The sequence below is a fragment of the Salvia splendens genome, chromosome 5 (assembly GCF_004379255.2).
Source record: "Salvia splendens isolate huo1 chromosome 5, SspV2, whole genome shotgun sequence".
NCBI classification, from domain to species: domain Eukaryota; kingdom Viridiplantae; phylum Streptophyta; class Magnoliopsida; order Lamiales; family Lamiaceae; genus Salvia; species Salvia splendens.
Window position 1 is genome coordinate 7,073,245 of NC_056036.1, and position 13,381 is coordinate 7,086,625.

Genomic DNA, 13,381 nt, shown 5'->3' on the forward strand with positions numbered 1-13,381 from the left:
TTTGGCACGGGTATATGCTCACAGACAGAGAGTAGTGTTTGGGTGTAAAATAAAATATATTTTCAACTTGTATACTTGTCGTAGGTTAGGCAACATATAGAATATCAAATTCCAATTGTTTTCGTAATATAAATATATCTTGAATTAAAATATTTTTTTTATAACTTATGAACTATATGTATTGTATCATGCACCAAATGCGTAGTGAAATAGCCAATTGAAATGAAACATGACGAACAAAACAACCTATTTTCGTGCCATGCAAGTGAAAAAACAATACTCCAATTATAAATACAGCATGATATTTGGCTAGCCTTGTTAATTATTTTCATAAATATTGGTAAAAAAGTATAAAGATTCTGATGGAAAATTAACTAGCTAATAATGACCATAAGATCAAAAATGTGTTTCGAACTTTGTGGAAAAAATCATCTAGATATTTTGCCAAAGGTCATTAGATCAAAAACATTTTTTTAGAGATCATGAGCATTGGTTTTAAACAATTGCAACTATAAAAATAATGTTTCTACTATAAAATGTCTTTAATTGAGAATATAGATTATAAAGGTAGATAGTTGAACTCTTTGAAAATAGATAAGTATATTTATGAGTAATAGAGAAATATGATGGTAGATATAGATGATGAGTTGAAAAGCTTGGGGTAATTTGTATATGAAAAGCGGCGGAAATGACAAGGTGAAATTGTAGAGATGACCGCGGTGGAAGTGTGTGAGAGGTAGATGACTTGGTGAAAGTGCATGAAAGAGATATGACTGACGTGCATGAGAAGGAGATTTGATTCAAGCGGTGGTGGGAAGACTGGCATCTCTTTCTTTTTCTACATACCGGTAATATTTGGAAATGCTTGACTATAAAAGACACTTTGGAGAAGATTTTATAAAAAAAATTCTAATGGATGTCATCCACTATTCTCATAGTCTATCTTTTATAATTGAGAATATAGAAATATGAATTAAAGTTTTATTTGACAGCATAACAAATGTATACTTATATAATTTCATATTTGATAAAAAAATAGTGAATTTTATTAAAATAAAGGTGGGACATTAATTTATCACTAGTAAAATAAAATTATTTATATTTTTATAAATATATTTGACACTTAATATCAGCAAATTAACATAAATCATGGTTTAGAGGAAGAGAGTTTATCAGAATGTAAGTTACATTATCACCTTGATAAAAAAGTAATATACTCATTTTGTCCCATAAAAGATGTCATATTTTTCTTTTTAATTTGTCTCATTGAAGATATCACATTTCTATTTTTAGAAAAAAGTTTTCTCTCACGTTAATACATAAATAATATTTTTTTTCTTATCTTCATGCACACAATAAAACCTCCTAAAACATGTGCCATCCCACAAGTGTAACATCTTTTATAGGATGGATGAACTACTACTCTATGAAATAAATTTATTTTAGTTAGGTATGAAAAATAAGTTGTGGACTATGTACATTATTTTTGTGCACCAAGATTTTTGGGCTATACTATACATTATTTTTATTGGGCCTAATAGAAAAAGAGAAGAGAGAGCCTAACGAAAAAGCCCTAAAACACTACTCACATTTAAGTATACTCCTTCCTTCCTCACGCCGCCGAACTTCTCAACCTCCATAGAAGAATCGCCTCCAGCCTCCATTAAAGAAATATTTAAAAATTGGTATGAATTTTTATTGATGTATCTTATTCCTTTTGTATGCTAACATTCAATTGAATTGAAAGATTACATAGATGATGTTTTCCCCATGCATTGAACAGACTAACAAGATGAAACTCTGTGATACAATGTTCGAAAAAAATTCTGAAAAAGTCAGTCTTCTGCTCTATGTAATTTTTCCAAAAACCTGTCTTTTATATATATTGATAGATTGTTTTTTCGGATATGGCAACGAATTGCTTTATTGATCAGTAGAGGGTGTATTACTTTGTTGAAGAAATCATTTTGTGTACATTTATGATTTTATTTCTGTGTTTATATCATTGATTAGTTTTTACTAGTATTTGATTTGGTTTGAGCAGTTTGTTGGCTGAGAAAATGAGCTTAATTTCTCAAAATGCCCTACCTAAAGAGGTAGGGAAGAAGAAAACGAGGGAGATGGTGAAAGACAAGATTGAACTTGTCGAAGAAGAGGTTGGGGATGGAGACAAAACTGTCGTAGATCCTACGAGAAATAAGAAGAGAAAGAAAGGGCGAAAGGAGGAGGATGACGAGCAATTGGAAATTGAGGAGGGGAAGGAGAGAAAGAAGCTCGAAAGCTTTTTGTTTAGCAACTTATACTCACCGGTTGGGTTTGGGAAGGACGATGACGAAGAAGAAGCTAGAGAGGAGGTGGACAACAACTCTGCATTGTTCTTCACTGATAGGTCAGCAGATAGCACATTGTCTGTGTACGAAGAGGACATTGAGTCTGGAGATGAGAGTGCTGATGAACTGAATAACAATGAGAGAAAACCTGTGTGGGTTGATGATGAAGAGAAAAAGACTAGTATAAACATAGCCAAGATCAACAAACTGCGGAAGCTGAGGAAAGGAGAGGATGAAAGTGTAATTTCTGGTGAAGCGTATGAGTCAAGATTGAGAGCTCAGCATATGAAGATGAACCGAGGTACTGATTGGGCACGTCCCAATTCTCAGCCAGTGTATAGTTCTGAAGATGATGATTCTGACAAAGAAAGCGGAGTGGTGGTAGCCAGTGGTTATGAGCGTCTTGAATATGCTGATGATGTCCTCAGGTCAAACGAAGATCTTGTTCTGAACAGGAGTGTGAAACTATTACCGGGGCTTCTTGAATACTCGAGATTGTCTGACGCCAATATGAAGGACCCTTCCCAAGGTCCAATTAATTCTGTACAGTTCCACAAGAATGCACAGCTGCTCCTTGTTGGTGGGTTGGATAGAACATTGAAGTTCTTTCAAGTAGACGGGAAGAAAAATGAGATGATACAGAGCATTTTTCTGGAGGACTGTCCTATTCGAAAGGCTGCTTTCTTGCCTGATGGATCACAGGCCATCATATCAGGAAGGAGGAAGTTTGCTTATAGCTTTGACTTAATCAAAGCTCGCGTAGATAAGATAGGCCCTCTTGCTGGACGGGATGAGAAGAGCTTGGAATCGTTTGAGGTTAGCCCTGATTCTAAAACCATCGCCTTTCTAGGAAACGAAGGGTGTATTCTGTTAGTGTCATCAAAGACAAAAGAATTGATTGGTACGCTGAAGATGAATGGAAGTGTTAGATCTGTAGCATTCACTAACGATGGACATCAATTGTTGAGTTCTGGTGGGGATGGGCAGATTTATCACTGGGATCTGAGGACAAGGTTGTGCTTCCACAAGGGCGTCGATGAAGGTTGTCTGACTGGTACAGCTTTGTCTGTTCCCCCAGTTGGTAATTTATTTGCAGCAGGTTCAGACAGTGGGATTGTGAACATCTACAACAGAGATGAGTTCATAGGTGGGAAGAAAAAACCTATAAAAGTTATCGAGAACTTGACTACTAAGGTGGATTTTATGAAATTCAGTCCGGATGCACAAATTCTGGCCATCAGTTCTCGCATGAAGAAGAATAGCATGAAGCTGGTTCATGTCCCGTCCCTAACTGTTTTCTCGAACTGGCCTCCTCCTAATAAGACAGTGCACTATCCAAGCTGCATGGATTTTAGCCCTCACGGAGGTTTCATGACTGTGGGAAATGCTGCGGGAAAAGTCTTATTATACAAGTTGCATCACTATAATCGGGCTTAGTAAGTTTCTTATAAGCCAAATTAGATGCCGATTTTGTTATGTTTGCTTATTGAGGCTAATTGACATGATCAGTTATGTTTGTTATACTACAATGTTTGTATTTCTTCTGACAAAGTTGAAAGTTTATTTTTCATCAAGCCTTTGGGCATTGAAGGTTGATTATGTGTGGACTCGTTGAGTTTCTTCAATCATATATTGTGAGAGGAAATTGGGTGTTGCTACATGATTATATTGGATGATTCAGTAAAATTAGTGAGAGGTATGTTGGTATGTACAACTACTATTTATAGGGTTAATTGGTTTAAGTACACGACCGTGAACAAAAAATCAATGACTTGGTCCTATTTATACTGTAGTACAAGTTCAATCTTGTTCAACCTATATAGAAGATATTAGGGCATGAAATTTTCAGAATTGTGCTTGAAGAAACCCCACCAAAGTAGTAAATCATAAACCAAGATATATGAGGTCTGCTACATCCCAAAGCCAAAACAGAATCCATCAACAACAAGATATCAAAGAAGCAAGAATCCTCATGCTTTACCTTAAATCAAATTTCTATATATAGATAATGAAACATTTTCTCTTAGTCAGGTTTTTTAAGTGTAACATGATTCGATTTTGTCAAGATCCAAGCTTTGAAAGCAATTCAAGAATGAAACAAAAACTAATCTTTTTAGGGCTAATTGATTGAAATAAGGTGCATAACTCACAAGTAATGAAAACAAATTAAAAAGAAATATAGGTGAACTAGTACAATACTAACGATATTTCTATCCCACGACTGAGATTATAAGTTCTTACATAACAGCATATTGTTAAATAATGAAAACGACTTCAGGTTGTTGGCTCTGCATGCTAAGATATATGCATAAAATGTCTTTATAGCTTATACTACAATGTAACAGAGCAAGCATGTAATTTTTTTTTTCTTCTTTTTTATTTTTTTTAAAAGGAGGATCGACGATGATTCCCCATCTACCCCCGAAGTGACTCGGACCCCCGGCCTAACGGTCGGAGGTGAAGCGTCTTACTACCGAGCTGCGCTTCGTTGTCGGGATGGGAAGGAACGAGTCAACCAACCTTACTCAAGCACGGGTCCAGACCAGTTAACCTATCAACCCAATCAAGGGGACCTAGTTAACCTATCTCCCCAGCGCCTGAGTCCAGGCCAGGACTCAAGAACCCCCAAGGGAAATTAATCCCCAAGATGGGCCTCCCAGGGGCCGAACACCTGAGCTCTAGGATAGCGCGGTATCCTTGGCCCTCAACCACTTAAGCTAGGGGGCTTGAATGAGCAAGCATGTAATTGAATGTTTATGATTGCGTCAAAGTTTGTGTATTTATACGGAATTGCCCCTTAATCTTGTACCATATAGTACTACCTTTTCTTTTCTATTTTTAGGTGTATGCAAGATAAGTAGTCGATGGGAAGAGCCTCTCTTTTATTTATCAATTTATTTCACTATTATTCTGAAAAGAGGTCTGTGAACAAGCACAAATAAAGGGATAGTTACTATATGTAGATAATATAACCAATCACAGAACATGTGTTAACTAGAGCTACTGTATACCTGGTTACTCTAATTATAGACCAAGAATAATGTGATGGGAGAATATTTATACTCACAAAAAAAAGTATATACACAAACAATGGAAGTATTACAATTTTGGACTCCAATCACAAAGTAAAATTAGTGCGAATCAATTATAGACTATACTTTTAAGTATTTACAAAACAAGACCTCAAAAATGTATAGTACTACATACATATATGAGAGAGAGACCTCTAATTCTCTAAATAAAATAAGTCAAGAACCTAATTTGAACTGAACCAGTTATATTTATACAAACTTAAAGCTTAAGTCTAAACAAAACCCCGAACACATTATATGTACATACATATGAGATAGAGAGAGACCTCTAATATCAACCCTTCTCTCTTAATGATGATCCCTGTACAATCAACCTGAAAACGCTACATTCATACTTTACACAGAGACTGTCAAATACTAGGAATAGAGCTTTTGACATTATACAGTGTTTTTAACAAATTTATTAATACAAAATGAAGACTTCAGAGCAGGCATCACTCCAACAAATTTGTTGGCACTAAAATTCTGCTAAACCCCAAAAGCAGCAGCAACAGCGGCAAGGGAAGCAGAGCAAAGCATTTACAGTTCACAGCTCACTTACCCTTTCACCGTTTCAGGATTCACTTGTCCACCACTTCCACCACCCTGCGAGCTAACACCGGTGACAAGCATCGACTGTTGTGCCAAATTCAGCAACAGTTTCTTCTGTCTCTCGTCTGTGTGAGGTACACTAGCGCGTAGAATCTCTACCGGCATCTCCCCACTTACGGCTCTTACAGTCTCCGAACCGATCTCCAACTTGTCTTGGGAGATCAGGGACTGCACTATACTATCATACTTGCTGGCACAGTATTTCATCAGGAGGCCGAAGAAGGCATCGAACGAGGCCTGCCAAAGGGCACAGTTAGGCGTGCTCAAGTTGCTGGCTGGCAGAGGATCTCTCAGTAAATGAGTAGCTCTTTCTAGAACGGATTTTAGGAGGACCGAGGCACCGTCTCCAGCAGGACTACCGATAAGACGAAGAGGCGGCTGCTCGGAGGAACAAACAACTGCAGCAACACAAGCACTAAGGGAATTAAGATCCATACTGCCAATGCAGATGGAGACTGTTTCAGCAAGGTTATTGATGGTCTCGGCTGCTTTTGCATCGGCTGGTAGGCCCCCGAACAGAAATCTTAGATGGCGGAAGATATCCATGCATACTATTCGAGCAAGTTCACTACCAGGTAGTAGAAGCTGAAGAAACCTTGAAATGAGTTTTCGGCCCTTGCCAACAGACACTATCCTTAAGAACACAATATCATCCTTGGGACATGGGCCGACTGAATTGGCACTTTTACCAAGTGGGTCGACTAGCTGCAGAGAGGCAGCTAATCCTTCTAAAAGGGTATGGCGCTTTCGCCTTAACTGGTGTCCACCATCCTGAGGTTGAGTAGCTTGTAAAAGACGATCAATGTCATCCACCTCTAGAAGGAGAGAAAACCCATCCTCAATTGTTACTCTTGCTGCAAGCATCGGTTCCTGCTCCAGAGGCTTTTCGAATATTTTCTGCTCAGAACCACTATCTCCACATGCAGAAGGAGGGGGGTCAAGCTCAAGAAGAGGGGAAGGCCTGCGAATTGAAGAAAAAGAAACCCTCCCAAGAGCATCAACCTGAAGATGAGGTTGTGATTCAGTACAACTATGGGATCGAGAAGACTGTTCTCGTGGGAGGGATGGGCAAAACCGATACTTTGACCTCATTTCAGCAGATTTCTTTGCAAGGCGAGCTTGGTGGTAGTAATCATCTACATAAGGGTCATTGCCGTGCGCATGCTGCATTTTGAGTATGCTCTCTATTTCATCAGCAGTCATGTGCTTAGATTTTATTTGTGGAAAGTTACTATCACTCCGATGGATACTAGCCTCAGACCCTTGATTAGAGAAACGCACAGAATGTTTACCTTTCTGTGATGATTTAGACTTTGACTTGCTCTTCTGAGTCAATCTGTATTTGCACCAATCTGATGAAGAAGGAGCGCTATTAAACATTTGAGATTGAAAGGCTGACAACTGGGCCAAAGATGGTTGAAAAGAATGGTGCCGTATTGGATGCTGCGGGGATAATAAATGTGGAGGTAATAGTCCATTATGATACTGATGCTGCAGGATATTGTCTAAGAGAATTGAATGATCTCCGTGAAGAACACCAGCATGGTTAATCCAGTGGTTCTGCAATTGATTATTATGAGATGTATTTGGAGACATTAGGTACATATTAGCATTATATTGGAACCCTTGAGGTAAACTAGACCAACTGAGGATAGAGTTAGAAAGCGAAGAGCTGTTCTGTGCAGAGAATGGTGACTGAGTTCCACTAGAAAGAGTTGACAAATTGAAAGAAGTTTTTTGAGAACCTGGTGGAGGGAAGGAAGTGAAAGATGACTTAGGGGGCAAAATGGGTTCACTTGAAGCGTGAAGCAGCTGTGGCTGTTGCTGAGGGTAGGATGATGTTCTATATAATGGTTTAGATTCTGATAGAAACAATGAGGACAGATGGGACTGTGATGAACATCTCTTATTTTCTTCATAGCATTCTGAGTCAGACATATGGTGATCAAACCATTCAGGAAAATCTGTGTCTCGCGTCCACTCTGTGGCTGATGAGCCTGTAACATTTATAAATCAAAAGGCAAGAAAATAACTGGAAAAAGAAAAGAAGAAATTGAACCTAACATGTGAACAAGAAATAGCAACTGAAAACATCAAATGTCTTAATCTAAGTTCAACAATTGATGTGAAAACAAAGTGTTTTTCCTTCAACAAGGAGAGAGTCAATTTTTTTTATTTTTGCTATTACTTCTTGAATAATTCACATCAATGAAGGCATTCGGAAAAGGGTGTGATACTTAATTTTGCGTTGAGAGAACTTGCCAAAAAATTGTTAACTGCAAATCTTCATATAGAAAAAAAAATATTCTAACATTTTGGAACAAAAATTCTTTAAAAAGATCAACTATTAATTTTCACATACAGCGTCAACTGGTGCGTGTTATCATCATCATAAAACTGTAAGGGAAGATAGATAGATTGAACTATAACTCTTAAATAGGCACATAATTAGAACTCACTCTCTCTAGAGAAAGATCCAGACCCTCGATCACCAATAACTCCAGGATGTCTTGGTCCCGAAACAACTTTGTTCAACTGCATGATAACAGAATGGCACAATAAATAGCATGTAATAAAGTGATCAAGACTTAGCAAATATTGGTCAAATTTACACATCTAGGAGATCAATAAGACTTCAAACAGATGAGCATTTATTGTTTTGTTTGTACATCCTATTGTTCATTGTTGTTGTCTCTTTTTTTTAGAATAAATGTCTAGAAGCAACTTAATATTGTTCTCTAGGATCAATCATATTAGTTCAAATTATATCCAAGTTAGACTACCTTGCAAGATTATTTTCCATTTTGCTTTTTTCATATCTCATTGAGCTGCATCTCTCATTGTAATTTTTGAAATGACTGTTAACAATCATATTCTTGCTACCAAATGCACTATTTGATGTATTTCATGTGTAGCTATGCTTTCATTTCTGAATGGCGATTCAAGCATACATGATACACAATAACATGGGTAATAGATTGATAGAAAAAAATACTAAGAATGCAAAATCACAAGAATAGACTCTGAAACAGAAGTAATATGTTTTGTGAACAACTCACTTTTGCAAATGTAGTTGCCAGATCATCTATATCAGACAAAGATCCTACTCCTGAGCCCTGGAAAATGAAAATTATTCAAGACATTAGATCAAAATAGAATATACAATAAGTTAGGCCCTAATACAAGAAGATTTTCAAAGTTTGCCATAGGAAACAGGAATTCTATAGCTAACAAATAAGACCATCTTAAGAACTCCAGGAGCTTATCTTATCAGATAATATTAAAAGATCACATTTAGACAGGACCATTTTATTAACAAATTCAAAGTACTGTTCTAAGACTACGGTTCTGCGTTGGAAGATCATAAAAAATACAGTTTCACAACAATAATTCAACATATCCACCTCATCTTTCTGGAACAAATGATACTCGTTCAATTCGTCTTCTCCACTAAATCTTCCCCCAATCGAACGAACAACCTCGTCATCATCCTCCAAACCCCCCAATTCCACTTCATCCATTCTATCCTTACCGAAAAACGAATACTGTGACGCGTCAAACATCGCACCACCTGCACGAATAATCAAATACAATATCAGAACCTGGCGTGTACAAATTCCAGCTGAAAATCACATCCACACTCATTCCATAAAGCTCGAGCACGGATCGTAAGCGAAAAACGAATGGAATCAAGACATAAATAATCAAAAAAAGAGAGAAGATTCCTACCAGAAGCCGAGCCGGTTGTGAAGTCGGTGTAGTGGTTGAAATCCTTGCCGTCGGATCTCTCCATATTCCCGCAATTAATCGAACCCAACTCCAATCACGAATGTGGAGAGGGTGATTCACACAGGCAGCTCCCCTTCGCTTAATTAGGGTTTAGCAGCAGACAAGACAAAGACTCAACCACTGAGATATTCACACAGTGAGCGGTTAGACTCGATTCTAGAGAGAGAAAGTGTGCGTGCTTAGATTTGTCTTTGTTATGAATATTCAGGGAGAGATGGATTATTTGGTGGGGCGTGTTTGGAGTTTTGCAAACAATGAAATGTATCTGATGTTTATTCCATGTCGAATTCCGGTTTATAATGTTAATTTAGATGTGTCATGTCACCTTAAGTTAATTAATATAGATTTATATTGCAATATAATTATGTGAAATAAGGAAAATAATTTGAGCTTATAATATTAATGTGAGGAAATTGGCCTTTTTCCAAGAATTTACTAAACTAGAAACAAGTTGTAGCGCAGTCAGTAGGTAGCACGGAGCCGTGGTGATCTTGAGGTTACGAGATTTAAACCTTGTCACCCGCTTGGAGACGTTGGCTTTAATCTGCAAACTCGGTCAAAGATTAATCCAATTCCGCTAAAGTGGATTTGGAATACGTGTGGTAAAAAAACAAAAACAATTAAGTCAACAAAAAAAACAAAAACAATTAAGTCAACAAAAACTTACATTAAGCATAAAGAGCTGTATAGTGCCAACTAAGTCCCAGCAATTTGGCTTAATTACATAAATTACGAAAATTATTCGAATAACTTAGGTATATCAATATGAGACAGCTGGATGCATTTTCATCTACACTTTATTTTATCTATGCTTATTAATGAACAATTCATATGATCCACTATGCAATTATTTATTGTTGTACGCTATATTATCAATTAATGATAGTATTATTATAGTAATGAAATATGGGTGGAAATAAAACATAATTACAATCAAATAGTACAAAATGAAATAGAGGATCTGACGATCTTATTTAAAAACATTTAATTATTCTAGAATAATATTACTTATTTAAATATGAATTAATAATAAATGAAAGCTCACTGAACTTTTCATCTGTAAATTTCACTCGATTCAGTTGGCCCCAATTAGTATTAATTTGACTATTTGTTACTACCAACTTACCATTTTACTACACGAGCCTTCTCTGTGTAGGTATATTTCCGTATTTGATACGAGTAAACTGGCATCAGCCTCATCGGGTTTGATGGTCTTGCAAGGCTCCTGCCCTTTGAAGAACACGATTTTGTTGTCGAAGTTCTCACCACCAAGATGAGTGTCACCAGCAGTTGTCTTCCCCTCAAAGAAACCCCTCTCGATGGTAAGAAGACACACGTCAAAAGTACCGTCTCCAAGGACGAAGATCAACACATTCTTCTCCCCGACGCTGGTTGCCTTCTTGTCAAGACCGTAGGCAATGGCGGCAATAGCAGGTTCGTTGCTCACAAGCGTCACATCGAGGCCAACAATAACTCCAGCATCGTCAGTGTCTTGATGTTGGGATTCTTTCGCTGTTGGTGGTGGAGCAACATCCGGCAACGGTGCTGCTGAAAGGTGGTGGATGACCCGCCAATCGTCTTTGCCCCCATACTCTTCCACATTGGGAACTTCCGAAACCTCAACAGAAACATCCAAGCCCTCATCAAAGATCCACTTGTTATCCCACTCGTTTCTTCCAATTACACTATCTCCCAAATTCACATTAATCTTCTTAGATGTCATCACTAAGGATTCTTTCACTATTTCACTTCTTTGCATCCCATCAAGGAAATGGGTCATCACTACCACGAAGATGTGCTTTTGTCATTGAGCTCAGGAAATCAGTAGTAGGCAATGGGGTTGTACCTGGGGTCGCGTCGCGGCGTGTGGATCGCCCAGACAACGTTCACGTGAATCCATCTGAGACTCCAATTCCCTGACAATAGCAGTCAAACGCTCGAGCTGTGAAGCCAAGGCAGCCACCGTTAGGTTCGGTTCAGACTCAGGTGTCACTGGATCACGTGGCACGCCGAGTGGCTCCATATGGCCGACATCGTTGGTCGTTGAGAGACATTGCCAATCCGGTTGATCAGGAGGTTGCGGATATAACAGCGGCGGCTGGTAGTAGTCGATTTGTTGTGGGTGGATCTGGCATGGCGGCGACCACTGTACATGGTGGTACAGATCCTGACCAGCGAACGTGGATCGCGGCATCTTAAAGATAGTAATCGAGAGAGATATAGAAAGATTGGATAGACATATTGAGGTAGAATGTAGAGAAAATTGTATTTCTTGTTGTGAATGTTTCTTATGTATGATCTTGCTAATTTCCCTAGTATTTATAGGGAAATTAGTGTCTTGTAAATTACACCAATAAATGATAATTGGAAACATACAACACTGGGGATTCTACACTTATTCAATGCTCTAGGAACTCTCCTATGATTAATTTGGGCGGCCATCTTCCTCTTTCCAACACTCCCCCTCAAGTTGAGAAACGGTATCGCCGATACTCAACTTGTTAAGAAATTCTTTGAAGACTTTCGGACACAATGCCTTAGTTAATATGTCTGCGAGTTGTTCCTCAGATCGAACGAATGGAAATTCAATGATGCCACTTTCGAGTTTTTCTTTGATGAAGTGACGATCAACTTCGACATGTTTCGTTCTGTCATGTTGTACGGGATTCTCTGAAATGTTGATTGCCGCTTTGTTGTCACAAAAAAAGTTTGCTTTTCCGTGTAGGTGGAAAGCCAATTTCTGTTAACAATCTTCTAAGCCAAAGTATCTCCATAAGGCAACTCCTAATCCCCCGAAATTCGGCTTCCGCGCTTGATAGTGCCACGACTTTCTGCTTCTTGCTCCTCCAAGTGACTAAGTTACCTCCAACAAAGGTAAAATACCCTCAAGTGGATTTTCTATCGACTGGATTACTAGCCCAATCGGCATCGGTGTATCCATCGATTTCCAGATCTTCTTTCTTTTCTAAGAAAACCCCATAACTAGTTGTTCCTTTCAAATACCTCACAATTCTCATGACAACATTCATATGATCCTCCTGAGGTTGATGCATGAATTGACTGACAACTCCAACTGCATATGCGATGTCGGACCGAGTATGAGAAAGGTAGATAAGTTTCCCTACTAACCGTTGGTATCTTTCACGATCTGTAGGCTTGGCTCCATCTACATTTTCAACCCATGATTGGGTACCATTGGAGTTTCAGCAGGTTTGCATTCCAGTAAGCTTGTTTCGGCTAACATGTCAAGAATATATTTTCTCTGTCTTAGGAATATCCCGTGTTTGGATCTTAACACTTCAATTCCTAGAAAGTATGTCAATGCTCCCAAGTCCTTCATTTCAAACTCGTTGAACAAGTTTTCCTTCAGATTTTGGATCTCTTCTGCATCGTCTCCTGTTATGATCATATCATCAACATATATAATCAGACATGTCATTTTGCCGTTCCTGTTCTTCAGAAATAGTGTGTGATCTGAATGACTTTGTTTGAAGCCATGTTTGAACATTGCCTGACAGAATCTTCCAAACCACACTCTGGGGGACTGCTTTAACCCATAAAGGGTTTTTTTCAATCTGC

The 13,381-nt window shown here is 38.2% G+C and overlaps 3 protein-coding genes across 6 annotated transcripts; 1 reads left to right on the forward strand and 2 right to left on the reverse strand.

Moving 5' to 3' along the window:
• The first annotated feature begins 1,555 nt into the window (after positions 1-1,555).
• LOC121805484 (U3 small nucleolar RNA-associated protein 18 homolog) lies at positions 1,556-3,929 on the forward strand. 4 transcript variants are annotated; one of them, XM_042205356.1, is made up of 3 exons: positions 1,632-1,685; positions 1,784-1,852; positions 2,045-3,929. In XM_042205356.1, the coding sequence occupies exon 3, from the start codon at positions 2,061-2,063 to the stop codon at positions 3,765-3,767; it is 1,707 nt and encodes a 568-aa protein (XP_042061290.1). In that variant the 5' UTR covers positions 1,632-1,685; positions 1,784-1,852; positions 2,045-2,060; the 3' UTR covers positions 3,768-3,929. The 4 variants fall into 4 exon arrangements, with proteins under 4 accessions (XP_042061288.1, XP_042061289.1, XP_042061290.1 ...); XM_042205357.1 differs by having other exon boundaries at positions 1,633-1,685; positions 1,784-1,834; XM_042205354.1 differs by lacking the exon at positions 1,784-1,852 and having other exon boundaries at positions 1,556-1,685.
• Positions 3,930-5,427: 1,498 nt separating this feature from the next.
• LOC121805077 (protein PAT1 homolog 2-like) lies at positions 5,428-10,061 on the reverse strand. Its single transcript, XM_042204834.1, has 5 exons — positions 9,743-10,061; positions 9,418-9,584; positions 9,073-9,129; positions 8,473-8,548; positions 5,428-8,010 (listed from the first exon to the last, which is right to left on the reverse strand). The coding sequence occupies exons 1-5, from the start codon at positions 9,804-9,806 to the stop codon at positions 5,960-5,962; spliced, it is 2,415 nt and encodes an 804-aa protein (XP_042060768.1). The 5' UTR covers positions 9,807-10,061; the 3' UTR covers positions 5,428-5,959.
• Positions 10,062-10,783: 722 nt separating this feature from the next.
• Positions 10,784-12,070, reverse strand: LOC121803465 (heat shock cognate 70 kDa protein 2-like). The gene is made up of 2 exons (XM_042203128.1): positions 11,649-12,070; positions 10,784-11,584 (listed from the first exon to the last, which is right to left on the reverse strand). The coding sequence occupies exon 2, from the start codon at positions 11,580-11,582 to the stop codon at positions 10,917-10,919; it is 666 nt and encodes a 221-aa protein (XP_042059062.1). The 5' UTR covers positions 11,583-11,584; positions 11,649-12,070; the 3' UTR covers positions 10,784-10,916.
• Positions 12,071-13,381: the final 1,311 nt, after the last annotated feature.

Excerpts from the sequence above, each read along its gene's own strand:
- LOC121805484 (XM_042205354.1), top strand. The coding sequence starts at position 2,061 with ATGAGCTTAATTTCTCAAAATGCCCTACCTAAAGAGGTAGGGAAGAAG.
- LOC121805077 (XM_042204834.1), bottom strand. The coding sequence starts at position 9,806 with ATGGAGAGATCCGACGGCAAGGATTTCAACCACTACACCGACTTCACA. Across the intron at positions 9,585-9,742 it reads CACAACCGGCTCGGCTTCTG|GTGGTGCGATGTTTGACGCG; the intron begins GTAGGAATCTTC and ends TTATTCGTGCAG. Across the intron at positions 9,130-9,417 it reads ATTTGTTCCAGAAAGATGAG|GGCTCAGGAGTAGGATCTTT; the intron begins GTGGATATGTTG and ends TTCATTTTCCAG.
- LOC121803465 (XM_042203128.1), bottom strand. The coding sequence starts at position 11,582 with ATGACCCATTTCCTTGATGGGATGCAAAGAAGTGAAATAGTGAAAGAA.